The 26356-nt window shown below is 44.2% G+C and overlaps 2 protein-coding genes across 3 annotated transcripts in view; both read left to right on the top strand.

Annotated features, from left to right (window-relative positions):
* Positions 1-6088, top strand: part of vclb (vinculin b) — a 38550-nt gene extending 32462 nt beyond the window's left edge. For both annotated transcript variants that reach the window (XM_042082174.1, XM_042082175.1), the window contains exons 14-21: positions 175-324; positions 1036-1144; positions 1354-1656; positions 2037-2161; positions 2751-2936; positions 3243-3446; positions 3973-4077; positions 4680-6088. In XM_042082174.1, coding sequence (XP_041938108.1) covers positions 175-324; positions 1036-1144; positions 1354-1656; positions 2037-2161; positions 2751-2936; positions 3243-3446; positions 3973-4077; positions 4680-4826 — 1329 coding nt within the window. In that variant the 3' untranslated portion in view covers positions 4827-6088. The remainder of the gene's footprint in view (positions 1-174; positions 325-1035; positions 1145-1353; positions 1657-2036; positions 2162-2750; positions 2937-3242; positions 3447-3972; positions 4078-4679) is intronic.
* A 391-nt stretch (positions 6089-6479) lies between these two features.
* adkb (adenosine kinase b) overlaps positions 6480-26356 on the top strand; it is a 134719-nt gene continuing 114842 nt past the window's right edge. The window contains exons 1-4 of the mRNA XM_042083925.1: positions 6480-7543; positions 8668-8742; positions 8981-9034; positions 25857-25935. Coding sequence (XP_041939859.1) covers positions 7530-7543; positions 8668-8742; positions 8981-9034; positions 25857-25935 — 222 coding nt within the window. The 5' untranslated portion in view covers positions 6480-7529. The remainder of the gene's footprint in view (positions 7544-8667; positions 8743-8980; positions 9035-25856; positions 25936-26356) is intronic.

Below are 26356 nucleotides of genomic sequence, written 5' to 3'. Positions count from 1 at the left end.
TTCACACAGACACTGTTGAATTATATTAATTCACATAGCAGTTTACACCTTTATTAGTGATGTATTATCTAACGTTTCTTTGTACTGGCAAACAGAATGTATTCTCACATTCTCACTGGCAGACTGGCGCATTGTCACACTTTCCCTCTGATCCAAAACGTCTTCCTTACTCAGGTGTTTGACGAGCGAGCTGCAAACTTCGAGAGCCATGCCAACCGTCTGGGTGCCACGGCTGAGAAGGCCGCAGCTGTGGGCACTGCCAATAAGACCACTGTGGAGGGCATCCAGGCTGCGGTGAAGTCTGCCAGGGACCTGACTCCTCAGGTGAGGAAGTGCTGTGCAGTGTGTAAACCTCACTCCCACGACACCTAGAGACGTGTTGGTGACAGGTGCTAGTTAGCAGCCATAGATTTTAAAAGCATTTCTGCCAGCCATGTCTAGGCTTGTGAGTTTGAGTCTTGTACTGCACTGTCTATGCAAAGAAGGTAACTGAGGCTGTGTGGATGTGGAGCCTGGTGGAGATGCTAATGTGATGGTATGGACCCTTTCAAGAGAGTTCCATTATCAGCATCATAGTTGGCCCCACAAGACTTCCTTTTTAACATTCCATATGTTATCTTAATGCAGAGGAAGTAGATTGGGACCCAAATAGAACGTTCAAGCATTGTTTTTGTTCTTATTGTTGAAAGGGTCTATAATACTCTGTGTACTCTGAGGGGGAAGTTCAGGTTGAAACAGTTAGACCCACTCTAGTGCTGCATTAAAGATATCAATTGTATTTTAACAGTCTTATTGTGGGACGTGAGTAGCTACAACCCCATATTGCTAGAATCAAATATATTTAGGACCTTTTGCATACAACCATGGTAGGTCTGCATAGAATTTTGTGTTTGAATAGATGGGAAAATGCTATAGTGTTGGTGTTTGCAGGGTGTTGCTGAATTATATTATATTATATAATATTATATTACTCTATGAGTTATAGAGTAAGTGTCCAGTTCTGTTCACGGTACATTGGATTTTCTTGGTCTATAGGTGGTGTCTGCTGCTCGAATTCTGCTGAAGAACCCAGGGAACCAGGCAGCAAATGAGCACTTTGAGACCATGAAGAACCAGTGGATCGACAATGTGGAAAAGATGACTGGTAGGGAAAAAATTATTTCACATTCGTTTTTATTGTGAGTGTATGTGTGTTTTACCTTGTGTGTATATTATTAAAATGATCAACTTGCTGATCTAGTTTTTGTCTGTCCGTACGTATATATATTGGTTATTATAAAAGCACAAGGGAGGTTAGGGAAGGGCTTGAATGAGATGGACAGGATTACTGACCTCTACTTGGCCTTTTCCCAGGTTTGGTTGATGAGGCCATTGACACCAAATCCCTGCTGGATGCTTCTGAGGAGGCCATCAGGAAGGACCTTGAGAAGTGCCAGGTTGCCATGGCCAATCACCAGCCTCAGATGCTCGTCGCCGGAGCGACAAGCATCGCCAGGCGCGCCAACCGGATCCTCCTGGTGGCCAAGCGGGAGGTGGAGAACTCTGAGGACCCCAAGTTCCGGGAGACGGTGAAGGCGGCCTCGGATGAACTCAGCCAGACCATTTCCCCCATGGTTATGAACGCCAAGGCCGTGGCTGCCAACATCCAGGATCAAGGTTTGGACTTTTCCAGCCACTGAGGCCAGTTTTGCTTGTGAAGTGTACCATTTATAGTTCCTGGCTACAAGGGTTTTTGGACTAAGAGAGAGAAAAAGACCAGTAATTCTATACAGAACTCTGACATCATTTTGCCAAACCCAGTCTTTGCTTCCCAGTCTTTAAAATTCGGAAAGTGTTTTTCTCATAAAGTTAAGCCGAAAGTGTATTGAGGAGTGATGGGAACACATCTGTTAAATCAGAAAGGTCAATTCATTTAAAACACATCTTATATATTTATGAAGTCCTGAATAAATGCCCAAGATAAGTAAGCCATTCTTACTGAGTATTTCATGCTGGTTGGTTGCCGTGACGAGCCCCAAATGTTTGTGTTTTGACAGGCCTACAGAAAGGTTTCCTGGACTCCGGATACAAGATTCTGGGTGCCGTGGCCAAGGTGAGGGAGGCCTTCCAGCCACAGGAGCCCGACTTCCCCCCACCTCCCCCCGATCTAGATCAGCTCCACGTAAGTTCAAACAGTTCCACATGCACCTCACACGACATTCCTTAATCACCCAAACGGCATGTAGTTACTTGTTGAAATTGAGTGGATCCACAGACAGCAGTAATGGTGTTTATTTTTCTCCAGTTTTGTTTGCACTGCCTCAAGTCACCTACTCGTACATGATAAAAGAATCCAAATGAATTCAAATCCAGAATGAAAAATGCTGGGTTTTTTTTGTGTGTTTTTTTTTTTTTTAACAAATGTGTTTTAACTAGTAGCTGATAAAAACTGTTGACGCATTTCTCCAAAACCTTCCAAAAATATTTTAAGGAAGGATCTTATGGAGTGAAATGCGGGTATTAATAATTGTTTTGGCTGCTATAATGAATCATTTTTAAGTATATTTTTTGGGCTTCTTTTTTTGGGCTCCTCTATTCAGATAAGACAGTGAAAAGTGATTAGAAAGAAGAGATTGGGTGGGATTGAGAAATCACTGCGGGTCAGATTCAAACACCCCTGTGTGCACTTGGACCCGAATGTGGTGTGGACATTGCAGCCGCTTGTGCCACACTGACCCCTGTAATGAACCAATTCTATATTTCTCCTACAGATCAACGACGAGGCTGCCCCTCCCAAGCCCCCACTGCCCGAGGGTGAGGTGCCTCCTCCCAGACCCCCTCCCCCAGAGGAGAAGGAAGAGGAGTTCCCTGAGCAAAAGGCCGGCGAGATGGTGAGCGAGCCCATGATGTTGGCCGCCAGGCAACTCCACGACGAGGCCCGCAAGTGGTCCAGCAAGGTGAGTGGTCAAAAGTCACCCTATAGTAAACTGGGACTCTTTATTATCTTTATTTTGCCACATCTTCAAAAGATGATCATCTTCTACTGTGGTCAAATAAATATAGTTTAAAATGAATAGTTTAAATGAATATAACTACATGGATAAAAGGGCACTATATATTTTATAGAATTGTGAAATAAAAATTAATATATATATATATATATAATATATTATTCAAAAAATAAAAATGTTCATATGTTTTCAGAACAAATACAGTTATGAAACGACAGGAAACAAATACATAACCTGTCCCATTACTTGCAGGGCAACGACATCATTGGTGCAGCTAAGCGAATGGCCTTGCTGATGGCAGAGATGTCCCGTCTTGTGCGTGGTGGTAGTGGCAACAAGCGTGCTCTCATTCAGTGTGCCAAAGACATCGCCAAGGCCTCAGACGAGGTCACCAGGCTGGCCAAAGAAGTCGCTAAGCAGTGCACAGACAAGCGAATCAGGACCAACTTACTTCAGGTGAGTAAATGGGGCCAATCGAAATACCTTATCAGAGACGGTTCATAAACTTAAGTGACCTGATTCTGTTTGACATATACCACAGAAGAACCGCATCATCTTTAAGTTTTATTAGTCATAGAACAAACAATACAATTGTCGCTGTGTGCTGTGGAGTCCTTGTAGTTGGACAAAGCGCGTCTCTCTGTCATACAGTACTTTGACAATTTAACAGTACTAATTGATTTAGTAATGAGAATTAGCATTCAAAATAAAATGGATAGTTCAGAATCTTGATTATAATTGGCAGAGATGTGTTCAAAGCAATCGTAAAATGCTCAGTCATACTCATGTAGTCACATTCCCTTATTAATACTGTGTTTATAAAAACTCCCCTTTGTGTCGTGCCTAACAACGCTCCTTAGCTGTTCCAAAATCACTGTAAACCGTGTTTTTTTGGGGGGACTACTGCTTTAATCTGGAATATGCTTCAGAATCACACTCTTGCATAGCTGCCTTCTGAGTTAACAGCTGTGTCTATCCACAGGTGTGCGAGCGTATCCCCACCATCAGTACTCAGCTGAAGATCCTCTCCACCGTCAAGGCCACCATGTTGGGTCGCACTAACATCAGTGAGGAGGAATCCGAGCAGGTGGGTGTTCTATTTCTCTCCGTTTGACCCTTTGTACCCTCACTCCAAGAATCTCCCACAGTAAAAAAATACTCAATCGCAGTGCTGTAAAAATTCTGGTTTAGGAAGTATAAATTGTTTTGTTTTGCTTTGCTATGTTTAACTGTAGTGTTTGATAGTATGTGGTTTTGCAACAAACAAGTGGCGTAACATAGGCTATATCAGCTGCCTCAAAACATGAGTTATTGAAGCAAAAACATTTTAGGATATTGGGTCTAGTTTTTTCAGTTAGCGATCTGCATATAGGCGCCCGACATTGACATGCACATCAGCACTGACATTTTTAGCTGACAAGGATTTGATAAACAATGGATTTTATTGAGCAGCGCTGACAAAAATAGAACTGAATCGTAATCATCATGGTGGTGGGGTCGAAGTTTAACGCTGGTGTGCAGAGTTGTATTGGGAAAAAAAAGTGAATCTAATGTAATTGAACGTCGGAAGCGGAGTGTGCTGCACTCATGTCGGCACCTATGTGTGGAGAATTATGGGGCTAATGTTTGGAAAGGGCCCAAAAAAAAATCTAATCTCTGAATGAGCTCCTCTTTCTCTTCCTACAACAGGCTACAGAAATGTTGGTGCACAACGCCCAGAATCTGATGCAGTCAGTGAAGGAGACTGTAAGGGAGGCCGAGGCCGCCTCCATCAAGATTCGGACAGACGCTGGCTTCACTCTCCACTGGGTCAGGAAGACTCCCTGGTACCAGTAGAAGCCCGGCCAACACCACATCCTCCTCAGTCCCAAGTCCAGTATCTCTCAGTGAGAGAGCTGCCCCCAGTTTAACACACAGCTTTGACAGTCCTCAAGTGTGGACAGTTATAGCAGGGTCATGACGTTCACTGAAAACATTGCTTTCACTTTTTTTTGTATGGGTGTCATTTGTTAACAATTGTTCCTTTTTCCCCACTGGTAACTTTTTTCAAGAGCTGTCTTAGTGGAATGTAAGATAAGGGACAATTCAATGCAACTGGGTAATTCATTTTGTATTATGTGAAAATACTATGTTGTTGAATTTTGTTGAGAAGAATCCTGGGTATATATTTTGAGTGGAGGTTTGATTTTGGTATTACATAGAGATGGTTATTTTCTGTCTCAGAGGTTATTTTCAGTGAGGGGTTGAAACTTTAGGATCTTTTCAATGTTAAGAATTTTTTTGGAGACATTTGTTTTATATCTTTATACTGGTTATGACATTTTTTGTGTACTGAAGAAAACCTTTCACCCTTTTGCCTGAACAACCATTTAAACTCAGAGTGTTTGCGAAACAATATAGCCTATATATTTAGTTTGACACAAAATATATTACACCATGAACTACCACCATATACGAAAACAAGCACTGCTCTCACATTCACAATACATTATGATGGTACATAGGGAATGATCTCTAACTGTGTGCTCTTGCTGTTCTATGTATTTTCTTAGCAGTAGGCCTATATGACATTTTCAGGAATTACCAAAGATTTATTAGTTTTTCTCTTTTTTTTTTTGTGTGTTCAAACTATTTCTGTTTGTATTTGATAAATGTGCAAAGGGCTAAATTCTTGAAACTAATGAAAATTAATTGTTAATACAATAGGCTATTAGTATTACAACCTCAGAATGTCTCTCAAAATTCCTGTGATACTGAAATGTGCAGTAACATCAAGGTCAATTCTTTAAACAGGTGCTTAGTCTTTTTTTTAAGCTGAAACATATGTATTCATTTGTTTTTCTCAGAACAAGTAGCGACTAAGTGTCTCTTTACAGAGACTTTGCTAGACGAAGTCTACCATCATAAAAAGTTGTCAAGAAAAAATACACTAAGGTTACTTATAATGTGCGTGCATATTTATAAGACAGGATCAGGCAGATTCCCATGAGACTGTTTTACGTTAAAGTAGTTTGAATGTAAATATCACAATCTTTGTAGAATCCCTCAAAACCATCTAATGTGCCTTGGAATAAATATTAAGGACTTTTATCACCAAATGTTGTCTTTGGTCAATTCATTTACCTCATCAGTCTGCATGAAATAGCAGAGGCTACCATTTCACTAAGTGCGCTGATTCTTGAAATGTCATTAAGTTCTCCTGAACCTTGAAATAAAGCAATTGAGTTAGATCAACAAAACACATTTTCTCAATCGAAACCAAAAAAGGTTTTATTTGATTTTTAAATGTGCAAATTTCACATTTAATTCAGGCGATATCCTGAGACTACCTTTCTTGCATTAACGTTACGTCGATAACCCTCGGAAAATTAAAGTGGATGAAATCAAGTTTAGCGGGCAAACAACACTGCTTCTCAGTATGGCTGCCGCCGGCGAACCTCAAGCAAATAAAACCAGAGAAACGCTAAGGTAACAAAATGTATCTGGGACCTAGACATGGCACCTGGAATGCGTCTTCGTTACGTGAAGGAACTGCTTGCAAGTGAAAGATAGCTGTAGCCTACGTTACCTAAAATTAGCTTTAACAGCGTTATGCAAGATGCTAAACATTGTGCTGGATTAGTAGAGTATTTAGTTGACATTAGTCAGTATTAACTAATCTAATATTGCAAATAAGGATATGTATTTGCTGAAAGGCCAAATGTGCAACAGTGTGACGATAAGTCGATATGAGCCCTATGATGCTCGAGCTAGCTAGCTCTTGACGGCTGGCTAACGTTAATGTTATGACAGGGATGCTCAATGAATTCATGCTGTAGATTAGCCCCTCCGTATGCTATATTGTTAGTAATATTGGCAGCTGTAGTAACGTTGACGTTAGCTGTTAAGGTGACAATTGACGTTAATGAAAGTTGAGGATGCCGAGGTTGGTTCATCTTATTAGACGCAATGGGCCCTTTGCGAAAGACTAGCCTGCAGCAAAAGCACGAGGTAAGTTCTCTTGAATTGAAATGATGTTGGTTGAGAGCTTGGTCAATGTCAACTGCACGGAATGACTCTTGACAGTGATTAGTTGGCTGCAATGCACAAAGCAGTGAGTGCATAGCACATACGATACGACTGTCACGTGTTTTTGGCTGTCAAAATGAGCTTTGTATAGGTCGGGAATACCTTTTCAGTTAGATGGATAGTCGCCACTTCAGAACCCAGCAAACGGCAGATTTCTGCGCCACGGTGAACAACATTACCATAATCATTGCGATCAACCACGCATTTTGAAGGCAAATATGATTTTCCATCAAGACCCAAAATAGACGATGCATTTTCAACCAACCAGATTCTTGGAGAAAAGCACACGTGCCTCCCACTTCTGGATGTAACCAATCAGTTTAGCAAACAGTTGTTGGGTTCCGGTTTCAACAAAATTAGACAACTAAAACGCATGCTGTCCCTCCTGGATGTTGATATTGAGATTTTAAAAGCCGTGAACGCTTGAAGCCACAGTTTGTCAACACTTAGAGAGCTCCGGTATCAACAGCCATGCCAGCTTCCAGGTAAGCAAATATTTGATGAATGCGAGAAACCTTAAATTTGTAATGGCGGAAAACGCGCTCAAATGTAATTTGTCACATGCGTGCATCTGTAATGCTCTTGAAGGAGCCTATATACAGTACATACAATAGAATTACATAATCAGCTGTTCATGTGTCAGAGGTAGGACATGACTAATCTCGCATAATTCTAATAGTACTGTCTTGTGTTATCAATGTGCTCTAATTATTTGGTTCAGACACGAGGACAACTCATTTCTGTAAGTTGTTTTGGACCTGGTGGTGGTTTTGGGCTTTGCAGTGGGTTGCATCCCTGTGTTTGCTCTTCATGCCTCAGTGGCTGTGGAATGACCATGTGCATACAGTAGTCCCATATGGCTTCAGGGTGTAACACACATTGATTTCTCACACAAAATATTGATAGGAGGCTGCTGCAGACACATGACATGAGTGAAAATTGTTGACATAGGGGTTTTTGTGTGTGCATGTCTGATTTGGTGTGTCAGTTCCTCTTCTTTGTGTTTTTTGTTTAACCAGACATCCTCTTATAAAATCCATGGAACAGAGGCTAGATCCCTTCTGAAATATGCTGATGTGTGTCACTAACACGACAGAGGGGGGTGGGATCACACAGACCTGTCCGTTTTGATTGCATGAGATGCCAGTCTAATGAATCAGTCTAGGCTATTTGAATAATGTGTGTTTCCACAGACGGGTGTGTGTGTGTGTGTGTGTTGCATGTGACTGTGTGGAAACTGTGTGTCCACTGACACTATAGCGTCCTGTGTGCTGGGCTTGTCTGCCATTCTTGTGAGCACATGGAGCAGCACTGAGCACATGGCCACAGTCTTAGTTTGTTGGACAGAAATTAAATCATGACTTGATGATTTTGACTTATGCCCTCTTAAGAAAGTTCATTTGTTATGAAGTGCAGTGTTGAGGGTTCAGCTTTTCATGTACCGGTACTAAACAACTTTATAATGTGTTTTGGAAGATTTGTCTGTTTACTAGTACTACTGTTCTTGTGTGTACATGTGTGTGTTTGGTTGTGAGTGCTCTAAGTGAAAAGAAATGCTATGAAATAGGATATCCCAGCTAACACTGTGTACTCGCTGTCACACTCACAGCCAAAATGCCCTGTTTGGGATGGGAAACCCTCTGCTGGACATTTCTGCGGTGGTGGACAAGGACTTCTTGGACAAGTAAGTTTAATCACCCGGCCAGAACTCTGTGAAGGTCCATGAATGGGTGAATTCACAGCACATGTAGATTAAATAGAAGTTGGGGTGCCTACTTAGACCTTCTCAAGTCAGTAACATATCTGTCGTCCATCAAGACAAGATGTATGCTTGTAACTTAAGACCAGCAGATGCAGGATCCTAGATCAGCCCACTGGGAAATGAAGTACTAGCCTACAGGATGATCTTGTGTTTCTGACAGGTACGGACTGAAGCCCAATGACCAGATCCTGGCAGAGGACAAACACAAAGAACTGTGAGTAAAGTGTTAACAAACCACTTAACAACTCCCCATTTCCCTCACTCAAAATGACAAAAAAAAATCTTTCCTTTTCACCCAACTCTTTTGATGCAATCTATTGAGTTTTACGCACCAATTTCCACCGAAGACATAGCAGTCAGATGTAATTCTTCACTCAATAGTTATGCTCTTCTTTATTGTCTTAAGCCAGTAACTTGAGCTTCAGGCAGTTCAGTTCATTAGAACTGAATGTGCACATCAGAGTCAGTTTTTAAATAGCCTTACTTTCATGAACCAGATCTGTGTAGCTTTAAGAATGAGCTATACTGTGTATGAATCAGTGTACATTGCTTCTTGTGCGCCCACGTGGTCCAGTCAAAGTAGTAGCCAGAAATAGCCGGCGTCCCCCCTGATGTCAGTAAGTGACACCCCTGTAAGGAGGCAGCTGTCGCTTGCGGCTCACGCGTGCCACACCCACATCTCAGCCATACCACATCTGTTGCCGAGAGGCTCCGATCTCCCGTCTCTGCCCAAGGCCTCCGGCTCAAGCTGCTTTCTCCTCTCTCGGGTGTATCATTCAGAGCTGCTGCTGAGCTCCATGGGACTCTGCTACTTCACTTCAGCCTCAAGGCTGTTTATTGCAGTGGGATGAATTTATTTATTTATTTATTTTCGCCTTATCATACCGTCCTCATCATATACCATTTCACTGGTTTCCCTAGACATGTTTTAAGCCCTAGACCTAGTCCTAGACTAAAAGGGCTTTCTCCATGGGGACCTTCATTGAAGTTCTCTTTTAGTTCTAAGACTAGGATTTGATGCATGTTTGTGAAACCGGCCAATTATGTACTGGTGAGCGCTTATACTGATGATAATGTCCCGTACTAGCTTCATGGTCTGAGCGTGCCAGCAGCTACATGCTAGGCTCATGGTGTACTGGCAGAGACACACACAGAAAACAAATGTGACCCCGTCTGTGAAAACTTGGCTAGAATCGCCAAATCTAATTATGAGATAAAGAACGTCAAAGTAGTAATAGCATAAAATGTATTGCTATAAATGATAGATTATGTACGGAAGTTTCAAGGTGCAGTGCTGAAAAAAATTCCATTTCTAACATGATTAATAATAATTTAAAGTTCATGTGCTTGGGATTTCAGCAGAATATATAGGGAATAGGGAATCCCTTATCATGTACAACAATTGTCACATTGCTCCTCCGGGTCCCCTGGCTGCCTGGCCCTGGCTGTGTAAATGGGAAGCGAACACACAGGCTTGAGCTGAGCCCATAAGCAATCCTAGCAAGTCAGTACAGTGCTTCATCATCACGGCAGGTTGAGATATATTTGTTTTGCAGCTATCTCTATGAAACCTCAGCACGTCCCATTTTAGTACATGTGCCTTTAGCAGCAGTTCCTCTAAGACATTTGTTCATTGCTTTTCCTGAAATTAGTTAATGTAAAAACTAATAAGAGGGAACCGTAGTGCAGTAGCCTTGGCAACAGAGACCCAGGTTTGAGACTGACCTGAGGTCATTTCCTGTACACACTCCCCGTCTTTCTCTCCTTCATCTCATCATCCTTGTTGTCTCTTCACTTGTCCTACCTAATAAAGGCAACAAAAAAAAAACTGGAATAGAAAATAAACAGAAAACTATTAAGAGCCGCTCAGTGTGCGTGTGTGTGTGTGTGTGTGTGTGTGTGTGTGTGTGTTGAGCTCCAGTTCTTGGCAGTTGACTCTGGTTTTTGGGTCTCCACAGGCACATCTGTGTAAATATAGCCCCTGGTGAGTGTTCAACAGGCCACACTCCCACCCTGATAGATAATCTCCCATCAGACGCTCCCTGTCATCCACACAGAGTCGTAAAACATGCACACACACACACATTCAAACACTCGCACTCCCTGCCATGAGTGGTAATCAGTCTCCTCTTGGTGTCTGAGTTTCCTCCCGAAATCTGTATTTTTTTCCGGCAGGTTGGGTTTTGGGCGTTGTTTTGCTTTATGTAATTTTTCTTTGACTGCTGGCTGTCTTTTGAAGCATAATTGTTATCAGGACACCTACTGTAAGTGGCCTGAAGTGTAGTGGAATGTCAAACATGTCTGCTCTGTGCACATGGGCCTGGCCACCATTATAAAATGAGCTGTGTGTGTGAACTGGGCTGAAGCTGTGGCATGCTACGATGTGCACAGCAAGGCGTCTCCAGTCATGTGTTTTAATGCAGCTAGTGATCCTGCTGCCTTGGAGGGTTTCGTAACCGACCTCTTATTCCCATGGCTGCATGTGGCAAACAGAGCCCCTCATTTCCTGTTTTGAGACTCGCTATCCTTGAGATAGACATGCAGAGACAAGAAGAGCACTGTTATATGGAAGAAAGACGTTGCTTCTCCCTATTCAGCGCCAGGTCCACTATTCAACCATTTATTGTCTCCTCACAATGTTACTGTCAATGCCAAAGCTGCCTACAAAGCTCAACATGGTGTTATTCTACTAAAGAGGCCCTCTTGTTTGAGACTCAGAAGAGCAGTATTTGTCAAGTGGGAATGTTGGAGTCTTATCACTGTTTGAAAGGGAGTACTCGACTCAGTAAAACTCCTTAAGAAACAGCCTTCGCCTCCCCTCTTGATTTGCAGTAACAATCTCTGGATTTACTCAACCTAATCTGTGAGCATATTCAACCGCGCCCAGTGTAAACATTGTTACCACGGCGAAGCTGCATTTAGCTCTGTTTGTAATAAAAAGGGGATGAAACAACTCTTAACGGAGACCAGGAAGTGTAACAAAAAAATGAGTTCCAAAGCCTGGAATGCCCCCTGCAGAGTTGCCTTGCAGGTACAGTAGTTCTGTTGTGAACTTGTTTTAATGCACTCAGTTGTGCTAATCAGACTAGTGCTCCTGGAGTTGGAAGCTGCGGAGTTGCTCCACTAACCACACCAAAGTCATTAAGTCTGGTGATTTAAGATTTTTTTGGTGGAGGGGAGTAGACTATCTGATTAAAGACTTTGAGACGGGCATAGATAGCCTGGTGTTCTATCCAAGGCCCACAAGTGGAAATCGGACACAAAATCATTCTGTGTGTGTGTGTGTGTGTAACTCCTGCTGTTTTGGGTGCTTTGAAAACCAGGAGTGTTTTGCATTGTTGCATGGGGACCCAGAGGTGGCAGTGCGCTCCCAAAAGTGCTCCATCAGCACAGTGGTCCTCCAGGCACTGACGAGCAGAGGACAAAGCACCACTGTTATCTGGCCCTGCACAGACTGTGTGTGTGTGTGTCTGTGTCCATCCCATGCAACAGTTCAGAGATGGGATTAGCATTGAGCTTGGGTGCCTAATAACCATTTATCTCTCTCTCTCTCTCTGTCTCTGTCTGTGTCTCTCTCTCTCTCTCTCTCTCTCTCTCTCTCTCTCATATTTGCATACTGTATGTACATACACACATGCAAACATGCTGACTAACACACCACTCTTTGTTTCTCATTCATTGGCAACTAATTATAGTTTATAATTCAGTCATCAGTCATGTGGAACCAATTGCATTGTCACAGTCAATAGAATTCCATGTTTTGACCCAGTTAAACATGCCAGCACGTTCATGCCATAAATGACCAGTTTAAATATTGCGGTTTGCGCTCTTTTCTTCGCTTTTCCCTGAACTGTATGTGTGGAAAAACGCCAGTGTGGGTGTCAAAGTAATGATTTCAGATGCGATTCAGACTCAAGAGTATTGATTCTCCAGGCCTGTGTAATTTGGGACCAAATGGAGTAGACAGTCTTTTACTACTGTTTTCTGTTTACTGTCAGGAGTCTTGTTGAAAGCTGTAAATGCTTTTTAACTTAAAAAAAGACACAAAGTTCTTTGTGTTGCTCATAGAAGCCCATGAGTGTTTTGATTTGCTCATTATGCAATTAGGAAAACCTATAAAAATTAACAATATTAGAGGAGGAATCTATTAAAATGATAATGAAATAGACAGCGGGTGTTCAGAGTTGTTTTGGCAGTACAACAGGACAGAATGACTATCCTAGTAAAAAAAGCAGGTGTTCATTACTTCAAAATGGACGTCTTGTGCTTGCTAGTCTAGTGTCTGCTTAAGGTCATCTCAGGCTAATGCTATTTTTCACAGCAAGTGAGGAGGGCCCACTTCAATTACCTCCTACGAACAATGTCAGCGTGACTGAGGTTATTTAATTTTCTCTCAAACCTTATTAGCAAGCTCTAGTCTGATAAACCAGTCATACACACCACTACTTTGCTTCAGCCCAAAGCCCACAACACCCCCCCCCCAACCCACCCCACCCACACACACTCTCACCCTCTCTCTTTCTCTCTCTCTCTTCTCTTCTTCCCTTGCTCCCTCTCTCCCTCCCTCTGCGACTTGTTCAAAAGCGTGAATATCACTCTCAAACACTTGAGTCAGGAGGTCTGTGGGCCAGAATTCAATTATCCCCTGGTTGAACACACTAATCCCGTTGTACAGCGAACTGTAAGTGATACGGTGCCACAGACTCCACCTCGACTCAGCCCTGGCACACACTCCGTAATTATGGCTTCCAGTGACCTGTTAAGCCCTATAGATACACATGCACACACACATACACATGCACACATACACATACATGCATACATATAGACACACATACACATGCACACATACACATACATGTGCACACGCACATGCACATGCACACATACATGCATACAAACATATACATACTCATGCATGCGTACACACACGCAGACACATACATATATATATATATATTAGATTTACTCACACACACATGCACACAACACACCCTGCCTTGGTTGAGCTAACCCTGTGGATCACGGGGCTGTGTGTTAAGAGCAGGGTCTTATAGAGGTCAAACCACAGTGCTTTCTCCTTTCAGTGTCTGGACTCTTCACTCCCTCATGCTCATGACAAGTCATGATAGAGTTTGTATGGTCATGCAGTTCACTCTAATTCTCCATGAGCTACAGTATTTCCAATGCAAATTCTTGCAACCCCAGTGAAACCTTCAACACTTAAACGAGAAATCCAGCCAATTTTAACACGGAGCTCAGTTGATCATGTTCACGGAATACTGTTGGTCAGAAAAAAACGTGGAAAAAATCATTATGGCCAGCGGCTAAAAGTATAAATAAATAAATGCAGAAATAAATTAGATATGTAGGATACAAATAAATAAATATCAATAAATAGAGCATACTAAAGCGAGACACGAAATCCAGTCACAGAGAAGTACAATGAAGATGCAGAGTTTAATTTGGCTGTTCAGGAGAGAGGCACACACAAAGCACAGTGCACTCCAGAATATGCATCTCTGACTTGACAGAATTATCCAGAGTTTAATTACACAACAGATCGTAGCAAAGGATAGATAATCATATAGTGACAGTCAGACGACATCCAGTGTACTCCAATCAATTAAATTACAAAAAACAAGCAATAAGAAGTGATATCAACCCAGGCGTCTTACATTATCCATATTTGGGGAAAATGGTACAGATATCATACAGGGTCATGAAGTAGGAGCATACCTTTAGTGTCAAAGTGACCTAGTGAGAAATGTAAAGCATTAAACCACATATTAGAATATTGGACATAATGTAGAACATTAAACCACATACAGTATTAATGATCTATTCCACTTTCTCTCAAAAAGAACAAAATAGTGTCTTGTTGTTGAGGTGTTGCTTTCCCCATTGGTCGTATTCTGTGTGTGTGTGTACACGTACAGTACATGTGTGCATGCGTACATTGATATTATATCAACCAGGCAGTGTCAGTTGTCTGGTAACCCAGTTGGTCTCTGTGTGTGTGTGCGCGCCCTCACCACAAGAAGCAGAATGGGTAAGGTCCGGATGCTAATGCTAACCACACTTTTGTGGATGTTGTCATGGTGACTCAGGGTTTTTACCAGCCTTTGTGGGTGTGACTGTAGAAACTGTTGAAACTTGCATTTAAGTTCCAACTACCCAAGGACATTAATCCAGATCTCTGTGGGAAATAGCTTTCAGGAGGTGAATGATAAGTGCCACACACATGCTACCAGAGGACTTTGACATGTTGTTTGAGAGCTTTTGTCTGCCCATACAGCGTGGGCACTAGCGTTCTGACTGGTTGGTCCGTCCATCCAACACAGAACTCACTTCAGCCCACATGGCCTCATCATTCTTGTAGAACATTGAATAAAGCCCGGAACATGACACGGAAGCCCCCCCCCCCCCCACACACCTTGACAGGCTACCAGTTAAAAAGAATAGAGCAGATACCTGGTTAAAAAGTGAGCAACACCGCCCCCCTCTGGTTCCTGTCACGAATGGCATCCTCCTTGTCGCCTCGATCACTTTCACTCTGCAGGTGGCAGCAGAGTTTCACTGTGCAACAGAACTCTCTCTCGCCCTGCCTCCCCGTGCTGCTCAGATGGAAGAGGCTGTGATGGAAGACGGGTGGAGATGAGGCGGGATCCTGCGCGGGCTCCACCATTCCATCGTCCTCCACCTCTCGGCTTGCTAAATGCGCGCCTTCAGATGGAAACGTGCTGCCGGAGAGTTGTGTAACCTGTCGGGTCACATTTCCAGCTCAGCCAGAGCCCACGAGGAATACACCCATCCTCCCCCCCCTTACACACATACACACACACACTCCCCCCTTCGCTGCAGAACAGTGGGGATTGGACTAAACCCTGTGCTTATTGTACACAGATAGACATATTCCATGCTGACCTGTATTACATAACTGTACAGGCTTTAGGGGATTTGCTGTGTGTGTGTGTGTGTGTGTGTGAGAGAGATCCAGGCACACCATGCACACTGGTCCTCAGCTCAGTCTGTCTGTGTTTGTGTGTGTGTATCTGTGTCCGCTTGTGTCTGTGCATCTGCGTTTTTTCCCCCGCAGTTTGCCAGGCATTGAACTGACCTCCTCCCCCCCGTTGGTGTAATCTAGCGTACTATCTCTCGCTCTGCCTTTCCCTTTCGCTATTTCTCGCTCTCCACACGCATTTAGCTCATTTTTTCTGGCTAATGTAGTGGAGAGGCTCTCTGTCTGCTAACTGATGGAGTAACCCCCACCACCACCACCACAATCACTAACACACACACACACAGACACAGACATGCATACCCCCCCCCCCCCCCCCCCCTTTACGCTGTGTGACCTGCTACCATATGAATAATTTACCCAGCCTGTGTTTCTGTGAGCCCATTAGCATTTCGAACAGGAGAGCGCCAACGGAGAAGTGACAGCTCCAACCAGAGAGGCGAACCAGAGCCTGTAAAACGCACATCACACAACGCATCTCTTCCCCGTGCCCACACACACACACACACACACACACACACATACACACACACTCAAATGCATGGATGTTGTACCATCACGCTACAGGAGGTGGGATCAATAGAGGAGCGTGAATCTCTGTGTGTGTGTGTGTGTGTGTCTGTAAGCATGGGTATGAAGGTGTGTGTGTGTTTGTTTGCCTGTATGTGTGTGTGTGTGCATAGAGAAAGAGAGAGACCCCTGCTGTTATGTGGAGAGCCTGGTGAGCTTGCTGTGAGGGAAAACAACAAAGGCTCCTCTGACGAAGAGAAGCACTCTGCAGTCTACTGCTCGCGGCGCTGTGCGTGTGTGTATGTGTGTGTGTGTGATACTCCAGGCTCTGTAAACACTCCTGACTCCTATAATTTCCCTCCCCACCCTCCCACCATTCTCTGTCTTGCAAAATATGAGAACTGAACTGGTGTGTTGGCCAATGAAGTCCCAGGTGGTGCCGATTGTTTTCAAAAGTGAGCGAGAGTGGGGATGGAGTCTGTGTTTTTCAATCATGTGTTTTATGTCTGTCTGTGTGTGTGTGTGCGCGCGCGCGCTTGTTTGTGTGTGTGTGTGTTTGTGTTTGTGAATGAGCCTGTGTGTTTCTTTTTATTTTTGTTTTCTATGGAGGTGTGTGTGCTGGCATGTCCCAATGCAACAGGAGATCTAAAAGTGTTCCTTCATGTCTGAGAAGTCTCGGTTGCTGGGCAAGCATGTGTCTCACATGTAGTCATTTAGATTTCCTACGCTGCTGTCACATTGGATTTATTGACACTTGACATCCACCATAGCAGCCTTTCTCATCTCCCCCTTGCTGATGCTCATGTCATACGCCCAGGCCAAACTCCCTTTTGAGTTCCTGCTCCTTCTTCTCCTCCAGTCTGTTTTGGTCAATATCGCCACTCGAGGTCAAAGTTCATCCCCAAGGCTACCATCTCACTGGTCACTCCATTGACCTCTCCTTTGGAGAGGAGACATGGGAGTCCTAGCTAAAGAGGAATGTGTGTGTGTGTGTGTGTGGGACGCGTGATGATGTGTCAACCTCTTATATCATCCTTTGATACAAGCCCAGCTCCCAGTTGTATCCTTTTCAGCTGCACTGTATTCTTGACCTGCTCCCAAGTCAGTCCACTACCTTTCCCAGTCTGTTAAATGGAGCCGTAAAGTCACCCCCCCCCCCCCCCCCCTTTCTAAAATAAAGCCATCTCTGCTCCTCACTGTCTGGCTCTATTGATCTGCTTCGTCCCCAGCTCTCTCTGCCGTCCTCTCAGTGGACATCCGTCTGGAAGCCGAGCTATAATTTTGATGACCTCATTAAAACAGGCTTCCCGTTTCTTTCTCTCTCTCTCTCTCTCTCTCTCTCTCTCTCTCTCTCTCTCTCTCTCTCTCTCTCTCTCTCTCTCTCTCTCTCTCTCAGGCAAGTGAAACAGGCAAAGCCACAAAACCCTATTCATTCCAGCCTAACGCCTGGGCCAGAACTTGGTCCTGGCTATTTCCTCTGTAGAGAGACATTTCTACTTTGAGAGGGAGAGAGGAAAAAGGGGAAAAATATTTCAGCTCATGCTAATGATTGTCGAGAAAAAGGGGTCTTCTTTTTAAAAATAGTCCCAAAAATTTTCTTTGGGGGGGGGGCGGCTGTAAATATGTCAGTTAGCGGTGGTAGTCGGAGGAAATCATGTGTAGATTTGTTTATGCGGTTGACGTCCCGCCTGTTTTTCCCCTTCAGTTGCGCGGCGTCTCCACGTCAACCGGGATGTTTTACGGCCGCCTCCAGCCGTCAGGACCGCAATAAATATTGTCACTCTGCGGTTTTGGGGGTGGAGGTGGATGGGGAGGCAGGACGGATGGGGGGGGGCAGAATGTGTAGGCTGTCAAGGATACTGGGTGTGGTGGTGTTGGGTGGGGGGTGGGGTGGGGGTTAAGGGAGTAGAAAGGGAGAGTGTGAAGGGACACAGTGAGGGGTTGGGGAGGAGGGAGCCGGAGTAGCTGAGTGCAAGATGGACAGACACAGAGTGACACCAACGGAGAAAGAGAGTTGGAATAGAGAGAGAGAGAGATGGAGATGGAGTGAAGGATAAAGAGGGAGACTGAGACAGACGCAGAGACACCAGGGGCTGATGCAATCTGTGTGGAGCTGATCCAGACCTCTCATTTAGACAGTATCCATCTTGTCAACTTTCCACCACCAGGTGGCGCCAGAAACGAACCAGAGTCTAGCAGAACAGCATTGAACTGTACCGATTCCCCATCACCTCCACCACTACTCCCCCTCTCTATTTAATTTTTTCTTTTCAAATAATATATTTATTTTTCTAATCCCCCTAAAATGTAACCTTGGCGACTCGGTCTTTCAGCCAAGGCTAATTTAATACTACCCTCTGCTCCGAGCGTGCTGATTTCTCTTGGCACGTTGGTGGAAAAATAAAACGACTTGTGGTGCTATGCTACTTAAAACCGGCCGTGCCGGCCAGTGTTTACCCTGAGTGGAAGATGTGTTTTCTTTTCAGATAGAAGCTGCTGTAGATGCATGACATGCAAGAGTGTGTGTGTGTGTGTGTGTGTGTGTGTGTCTTTGTCTTTTACAGAACACGTGACATCCAAACCTGTGTCTATCTGTTGTGGATGTCAGTCAGTATGTGTGTATGTGTTTATGTTTGTATTTGCGTGTGTGTGTGGGTGTGTATGTTTTGCAGTACTCAAGCGTGTGACAGGAGGTGGTTGAGGACCCCCTGAGCGACATTTAAGCATATGCACAGTGGATCCGTGCTGTCTTGTGAGAGGCTCGCCCTCCCTATGTGTTTTAAAGTTCACACCAGGCCATATGGTATCCACAGCGGGGAGCTGAATTATTCACACACAAAGCTTTACGCCTCTCTCTCTCTCTCTTCCAGTCCCTCTTTTTTGTGGTCTTTCTCCTTTCCTCCCTTTCTCTTAAGAACAGCACAGAAGTTTCTCTCTTCTCATTCTCTGTATCTGTCTCTTTTCCTTTCTTTGTCTCTCTTCTTCCACTCCACTCCTCTCTCTCTCTCTCTCTCTCTGTCTGTCTGTTTGTCTGTCTGTCTCAACAACAACAACAACAACAACAAAACAGTTCTTTTTTTCTTTTCACCTATTTTGTTCCTCTTCCCTCTCTCTCTCTCTCTCTCTCTCTCTCTCTCTCTCTCTCTCTCTCTTTTCTTTCTTTCTCTCTCTCTCTCTCCCCTCCTTTATCTGTGTGTCTTCTCCCCTACAGCTTACCCTGTTTTCTTTTCCCTCATAGTCCTCCCCTGTTGTGTCTTAATGTTCCATCCACCTGCCTGTCAGTCTGGCAATGCAGACTGTGCATAATTGTGCGGGTATTTGTGTATGAATAGGAGGATGGAGTCATACGAAGGTTGGGTCATTTCCTCTTTCATTACAGCAGTGGGAGTCTTTTCAGGGCAGCGTCGCCATGATGGCACGGTAGATGGAACCGCCATTGGTGCCACCACCCGTCTGTGTGTGTCCGGGGTGTGTGTGTCTATATGTGTGTCTATGTGTGTCTAAATGTGTGTTAGTGTGCGTGTGTGCGCGCGGTCAGCCTCCTCTTCCAGTTGTTGCTAGTTTCTGAAGAAAAAAAAGAAAAAACAAAACAAAACAAAAAAAATCAACCATTTTTTGAAGAAGCACCTCTCTGATGGGTAAAGTCATCTACTTTTTCAGGAAGACCTCCAAAAGAAGAAGGTAAAAAAAAACATACCAAGAGATAATTATTGATCTGAAATAAGAAAAGATAAGATTCCACCTTGAGAGGCTTGGCAAAGAGCGTGCTGAGCAGCTGGTATAATTAATGGCCCTGTCTGCTGCTGCGACAAGTTTTCACTGCGAGGTGACAAGGGGTATTGATTTTAGCCAGACAAGCTGCGCTACCCTTTGTGAAGACTTTGACAAACAATTTAATTGAGGGGGTAGAGAAAGGATCGAAAAAGAAAAACAAAGAACACACAAAAAAAAAATAAACTGAGCACAAGCTGCACCCGTACAACAAACTCTGTTTTATTTACTAATCTGGCCCATAGAGGCTATTGCTCAAGGATCCACCTTCAATACCTCCCTGCCATTGATGGGGAAAACAAAGGTTTAGTAAAAGATGTTAGTCATTCTTGCAGACAGACTTTTACTGTGTTCATACGAGCCTGCCAAGGTCTGTGGTTTTACATTGGATCCGACATGGGGAGTTGGGTAGCCTGGGAATACCCATACGAACTCCCAAAACAAAATTTTGGGATTTTCTCAGCAGTCCATCTGGCCAAGAAGCCATTGAAGCCCATTTCCAATGTCCCCAAAACACGAGCACGAAAAAATACAATCGCTAATCCGGCATGGACGTGTATTTTTGTTTTTGGAATTGAGTAAACATCTGCATTTGAAATCTTTGTTTACAAGATTGCTACACTTTTGAAATGATTTGATAAGTACTAATTTAAGTTTAATTTCACTGCTAGTTACGCCCCTGCTGGAAGTTGTAAGTCAATGAACCTTTTCCAGACCCCCAATTGTACAATTGTGAAGGTCTGGGTGTTCCCAGGCTAGGAGATGGGAGTACTGAGAATGAGATGAAAGTTCTGTTGACTGATCGGATTTAGAGGCAGTGTCCATTTTGCGGACCGAAGCTTTGTTTACAATAAAATTAATACTGCAAGTGAACCAGACAGTGTACAGGAGTTTTTTTTTAGTTCAAAGTTCATTGTGTACTACACTGGTGCCTAACCCCCTCCCAACCCCCCCCCCCCCCCCCCCACACACACACACACAGATTTTGACTTCCACTCCTGCTTCCGAGATTTCTGGGTTTGATCAATAAACTATGGCTTGTGCTATGTGATTGGTAAGCTGCTTATAAGAGTGAGGTAGTTAAGCAGGACTGAGTAGGGTGAGATGTGATGGAAGTTGGCCGTGTGTGCGCGTGCAGGACTCATTGATCATTAGCAAGACCCCCACCGGTCTGAACCGATGCACAACGCTCACTAAACCCAGAACAGCAGTCAGGAGGACGCCCGTCCAATCAAGGGCATCGATCAGTACCGGGTCACGCTCACATTCCGAGGGGCTCTCGGAGAGCTTAGCAGGAGTCGGACTGAGGCCGATCAACATCAAAAGAGGGGAAAGCAGGATTGACCGAGTGGGAATAGCTTTGGGCTTTTGTGGGAGGATTTTGGTCAGTTTGCCGACCCACGTGATCTTCCTGCCGGGACGAGAGGCCTGGAGTTTTTCTTCTGGGCACTACTGTGGTCTTTGAAAGGGGTAAACCTTAAACGGCTAGGATTTACAAGTGACCTTCTGTGTGACTGGGATACTGGACAAACGTTTCAGGGGACTCTGCCCACTTCATGTTCCATTGCCTGGCGAAAAGGGGATCATGTTGTTGTTACTTGGGCGAAGTAGTGAGTCCCTGTTGGAGAATCTCGGCCCACTGGTTGTTATTGCTGCAAATAAGTGTGGTTGAGTTACAGCAGACGGGTGTGGATGGGTGTGGCTTGCAGTTGTCAGGTCCGTGACATTCCTCACAACTTTTCTTCCTCCTCCTCTTTTCCCTTAACCAAGTCATAAACTCTCCATCTTTTACAAATGTTCTCCGTACTGGCCTCTGTGTCAAAGTTCTTGGAAGTCCTGGTAAGGTCCAGTGTATGCAGTCTGCAGCCTGTGGTCCAGTGTCATTGGGTTAAACAGGTGTTTGGTACGGTCATGTGATCCTGTTCCTTCGATAGCTCCTGGGAAGGGGAGAGCGAGAGAGAGAGAGAGGGCAGCTGCTCCGTTTCGGAGGGGATTTGAACGGCGTCACTGTGTCGGGGGCCCCTCGAAGGTGGAGCGAATATCTCCTCTCGTGGGAGAAGGGGTGGCGCTGGGTGGAGGCGGTGGTGATGATGTGGTGGAGGGCGTTGGAGGTGCTGGTGGAGTGGCTGTGTGTGCGTGTGTGTGTGTTGGAGGGGAGGTGGGGGTGGGTGGTTTAGGCCTGGACGGATCAGCAGGAGCCGTGTGTCTGTTTTTGAAAGGGTTCCTGGAGTCCCTTGGCTGCCTTAGCGATATAAACACCCGCAGTGTTGGAATTCCTCCTCTCTGACTGCAGCCCAACAGGTGTCTAGCACATAGTCCTTTTTTCTTTCTTCTTCTTTTTTTTTTTTTTTTTTTTTTCTTTCTATGGTCGGCATATTTTCCACTCGCATGGAAAAGTCTGACAGTCTGGTTGAGGAGGACCGCATTGCCCCCGTTAGACCTCCAGACAGGACATGACGGGACATGCAGCTTTCAAGGCCAAGTGCTCATTTTGTGTGTGTGTGTGTGTGTGTTTCTGTGTGTGAAAGAGGGAGAGATGGAAAGGGAGCAAGACTATTTCTTTAAAAGCCCCAATTTAGTCCATAAATATAAACCTCTTACATCTGGTTTGCACTTGATATCTTTATTGGCCAGCAGCATCACAGCACACCACATAGGGAGACGCCGCTGAGCTAAGAGGCTCTCCGATTACACCAGAGGATGAGGAAACGGACAGCTAAGACAAAAGCTGGCCGTTATTACTTTCACATACTTGACCCTTAAGTTCATCTGGAGAGCCGGGATGGCGGCTTTGTCCTCAGTGGACACGTCCGGTGGACAGATTTTTCCGTTATGTGGGTGCGTCGTGGAACACCTTTCCCCTTGTTTTCACACCTCCTCCAGCCACCCCCCCCCCCCACACATACACACTCTCACATTGCCTTCCCAGGAGAGAGTGATCCGAGTGGGAGTAGACCTCTTCGCCTCTCCTCCACCCCCCCCACCCTGTTCTGGAGAGACTGCTGTAGGGCCAGGCAGCGTTTGCTAGAGTTGCTTGTTCACTGGCTCATTTACGGTGCCTATTGTGTGCTAATCCTCTGGTAAGCCAGAACTGGCTACTTAAATGGGGGAGATAAGGGCCTGGAAAAACCTGCCTGAAAACATCAAGTAGCAGGGCCGTGTGGAGGGCAAGCAGGGAGAAACTGATGCACTAACACTTTCCAGCGCTGGATTAGCATTCAAGAAGCATACATATTTAACAGAATCCAGCATTAGGGCCTACGTCTTAATGCATAATCAGGGAACCTCCACTTCAAGTTATGGGTGGATGTTATAGCTGATCCGTGTATTGCTCTTCTTCTGGGAAATAGCATGTAAAATTTGATACCTCTTTACACATTTTAGCAGAGATTTTAATAAGTGTGGGAGTGTAAGGTTAAGTAGGCTAATCAGGCATTTTATGTTCCATGTTAATACTCGTTTTAAAAGGTAATTGTGTGATTGCATAATGAGAGGAAACTGAGGAATACAGTTATCTTTTTACAAGGTGGGTTCTTATATGAGTGTGCATTAATTTGTGTTGTTGCAAATTGCATCTTGCATCAAAAAAGCTGAACAACATCTGAGCTTTTGGATTAATTAAAAACAGCTGTTTGTTTGAACCCCTTCTCAAGAAACGTGGACTCGAAGAAATTATTTTTTGGTTTTTGAAACCCATTTCAGGCAGATTGAAAAAGAAAAATAGATCCACTTCTTCGATGGACTCACCGAGGGATAGCAGATTAAGTGTAGCTTTTTAAAAAGGGTCTCTTCTCCCCTCATCTTACTTTAATAAGGCTAACTACAAACACATGTGTCGAAATGTCAGTTTGGCTTTTATCAAACTGACATGAAACTTTTTATTTGCTCTTTTTTACTCGTATCATTTGTGGTTGAGGATTTCAAAGACCAGATCCTTGATTTTTTTTTTTTTTTTTTTTTTTTTTCTTTCATTTTTTTTCCCTCTTTTTTTTCTTTTTATTGGTACCAGTTATTCTTTTTTTGTGTGTGTTCTTCTCCTGCTTTCTCTCTTAAATTAGGCACTCGCATGTTAATAGTGTTAGCCAAGCCGTTGCAAATAGAACATGATGCGAGCACATTTTTTAACAGCGCTCTGTTCTCATTCTCTCTCCCTCTCCCCAAAGTTTCGCAGTGGTGTCAGTTTATATTTTTGCTGCTTACCCACCATTTTATAAGCCCCATGTCTGGAGTGTGGTGGGGCTTCTCGTGGGATGATTAGGGAGGGAAAAGGGCTTCAAAATGGGTCAATTGAAATCCGAGCTTTTAACCATGACTCACGACTGGAAAGCATATTATTCAGGCCTGCCAGCCCCCCTCAAAAAGTGCTGTAGGTCTGAATGATAACCGTTGTAACAATTTCCATAGAAACTGGTGGCCTATATTTATGTAAGTCTTTGACTAGGATTGATAGCGCTGGTGAGTAATCACCCCCCCCCCCCCCCCCCCCCATTCAAACCCCATTCACCCCCCCCCCCCCCCAAACCCATTCACTTGCTTTTTGATAGCTGCAACAGAGGCAATGTAGCCACAGTTTATGAGCATCAATTAGAGTGATGAACTGGCATGCCATATTAGCTTCATTGTTACGTTGTTCAGCGCGATCTCCAATCAGCTCCCCCACTATCCCCGTCCCACTCTTGCTCCCTGATCCCTCTAGCTCCAGTTGATTGCTCCATACGAAATATGCCAACTGTGCTGTGAACCGCAACAATGAACTGAACTCCCTTAACTCCTCAACTTCTCATGAGCTGTTGGCGTGGCCATGAAACGATTTCAGTTTTGGTTTTTGATGCTGCATTTCATTATCGGGTCATCCAGTGGACAAGTGTTGTGCTTACATCCGTCGAATGGTGTCTAGGTATGTCTCGTTCAAAGCTTTTCTTGTTTGACACCCAGGAGGTACTTCAACAGAGCCTCTGTCTGAATCCTGAAAATGCTCTTTGAGATCAGTCCCTAGTCATCTCTTTGAAGAGAAATAAAAATAAGAAGTAAATAAGCACACAAACTCAAGCAAACACTCCACTCCACCACTCTTGAAGTTCTCCCACGCCCTTGGGCATTCATATGACTTCACTTTTACGACTCTCCCCATAAACGCGGAGACGCAAAAACAACAAACATCCCAAGCCGTGTGCCAAAATGCCGTTGACTTCATCCGTTTCCCCCTAACGATCCCGTAAAACTCATTTTCTCATACCGCGCGTTTATAGTCACAGATCTTTCCCACCTTTACCCCCTACCACCATTGTGGCTCTAGATGATCCGCAGATGCCGCAGTTTCCCCCCTGCTTAGGGTAAACAGAAGGTGTTGATGGCAATAGCAGAATGCATATGATTTTGAAGCCACCTGCCAACACTGGTAATTGAATAAAACATCTTTACAGTCACAAAGCTTGAAGGTAAAGGTGTGAAAAAGAGCATTTGAATTCAAAAAAATTTTTTGTTTTAATATGGGAGTGTGTATTGTTATTTGAGCATGTTTGCATGGGTCTGATGATCTGCAAAAGGATTGTGGAACATGTTCTGGACCACTTATGCTACTTTAAAAGGTTTATTCTGTGGCTTAGTATTTGTAAACATGTGGTGGAGTGCTCTCTCTCTCTCTCTCTCTCTCCTCTCTCTCTCTCTCTCTCCTCTCTCTCTCTCTCTCTCTCTCCTCTCTCACACACCATCCTGTTGCTTTCTGTCTGTCCAGGTTTGATGAGATTGCCAAGAAGAGCAAAGTGGAGTACCATGCCGGAGGCTCAACGCAGAACTCTGTCAAAATTGCCCAGGTTAGATTGCAATAATGCTGAATCCCACACATGCAGAGGAACAGGGTGTACATGATGTACACGCCTCATCTCAGCTGTCCATTGTGTCCAGTGATGATGCTTAATCCAGGGAAGGGAGGCCGACGTGTGAGCCACACATTTGGCCACAGGTTGGGCAAGGGAACGTTGATGTTGGGGTGATACTACCCGTTGGTAAAGGCGTCTCACACACACACACACACACATACATACATACATACATACATACACACAAACACACATACATACATACATACACACACACAAACAAACATCACATATGCATAGTGACGTAAACAAATGTTTTGCATATGCACACATACAACACTTCTATTCTTACCCTGTCCCTGTCTATTCCTAAATGCGACAAATTGTTTCCACACTGGCAAACACACACACACAT

This window comes from Alosa sapidissima, chromosome 24, assembly GCF_018492685.1.
Source record: "Alosa sapidissima isolate fAloSap1 chromosome 24, fAloSap1.pri, whole genome shotgun sequence".
NCBI lineage: Eukaryota > Metazoa > Chordata > Actinopteri > Clupeiformes > Clupeidae > Alosa > Alosa sapidissima.
Note: the sequence above shows the minus strand (reverse complement) of the source record. Positions and strands in the feature narration are given on the sequence as shown.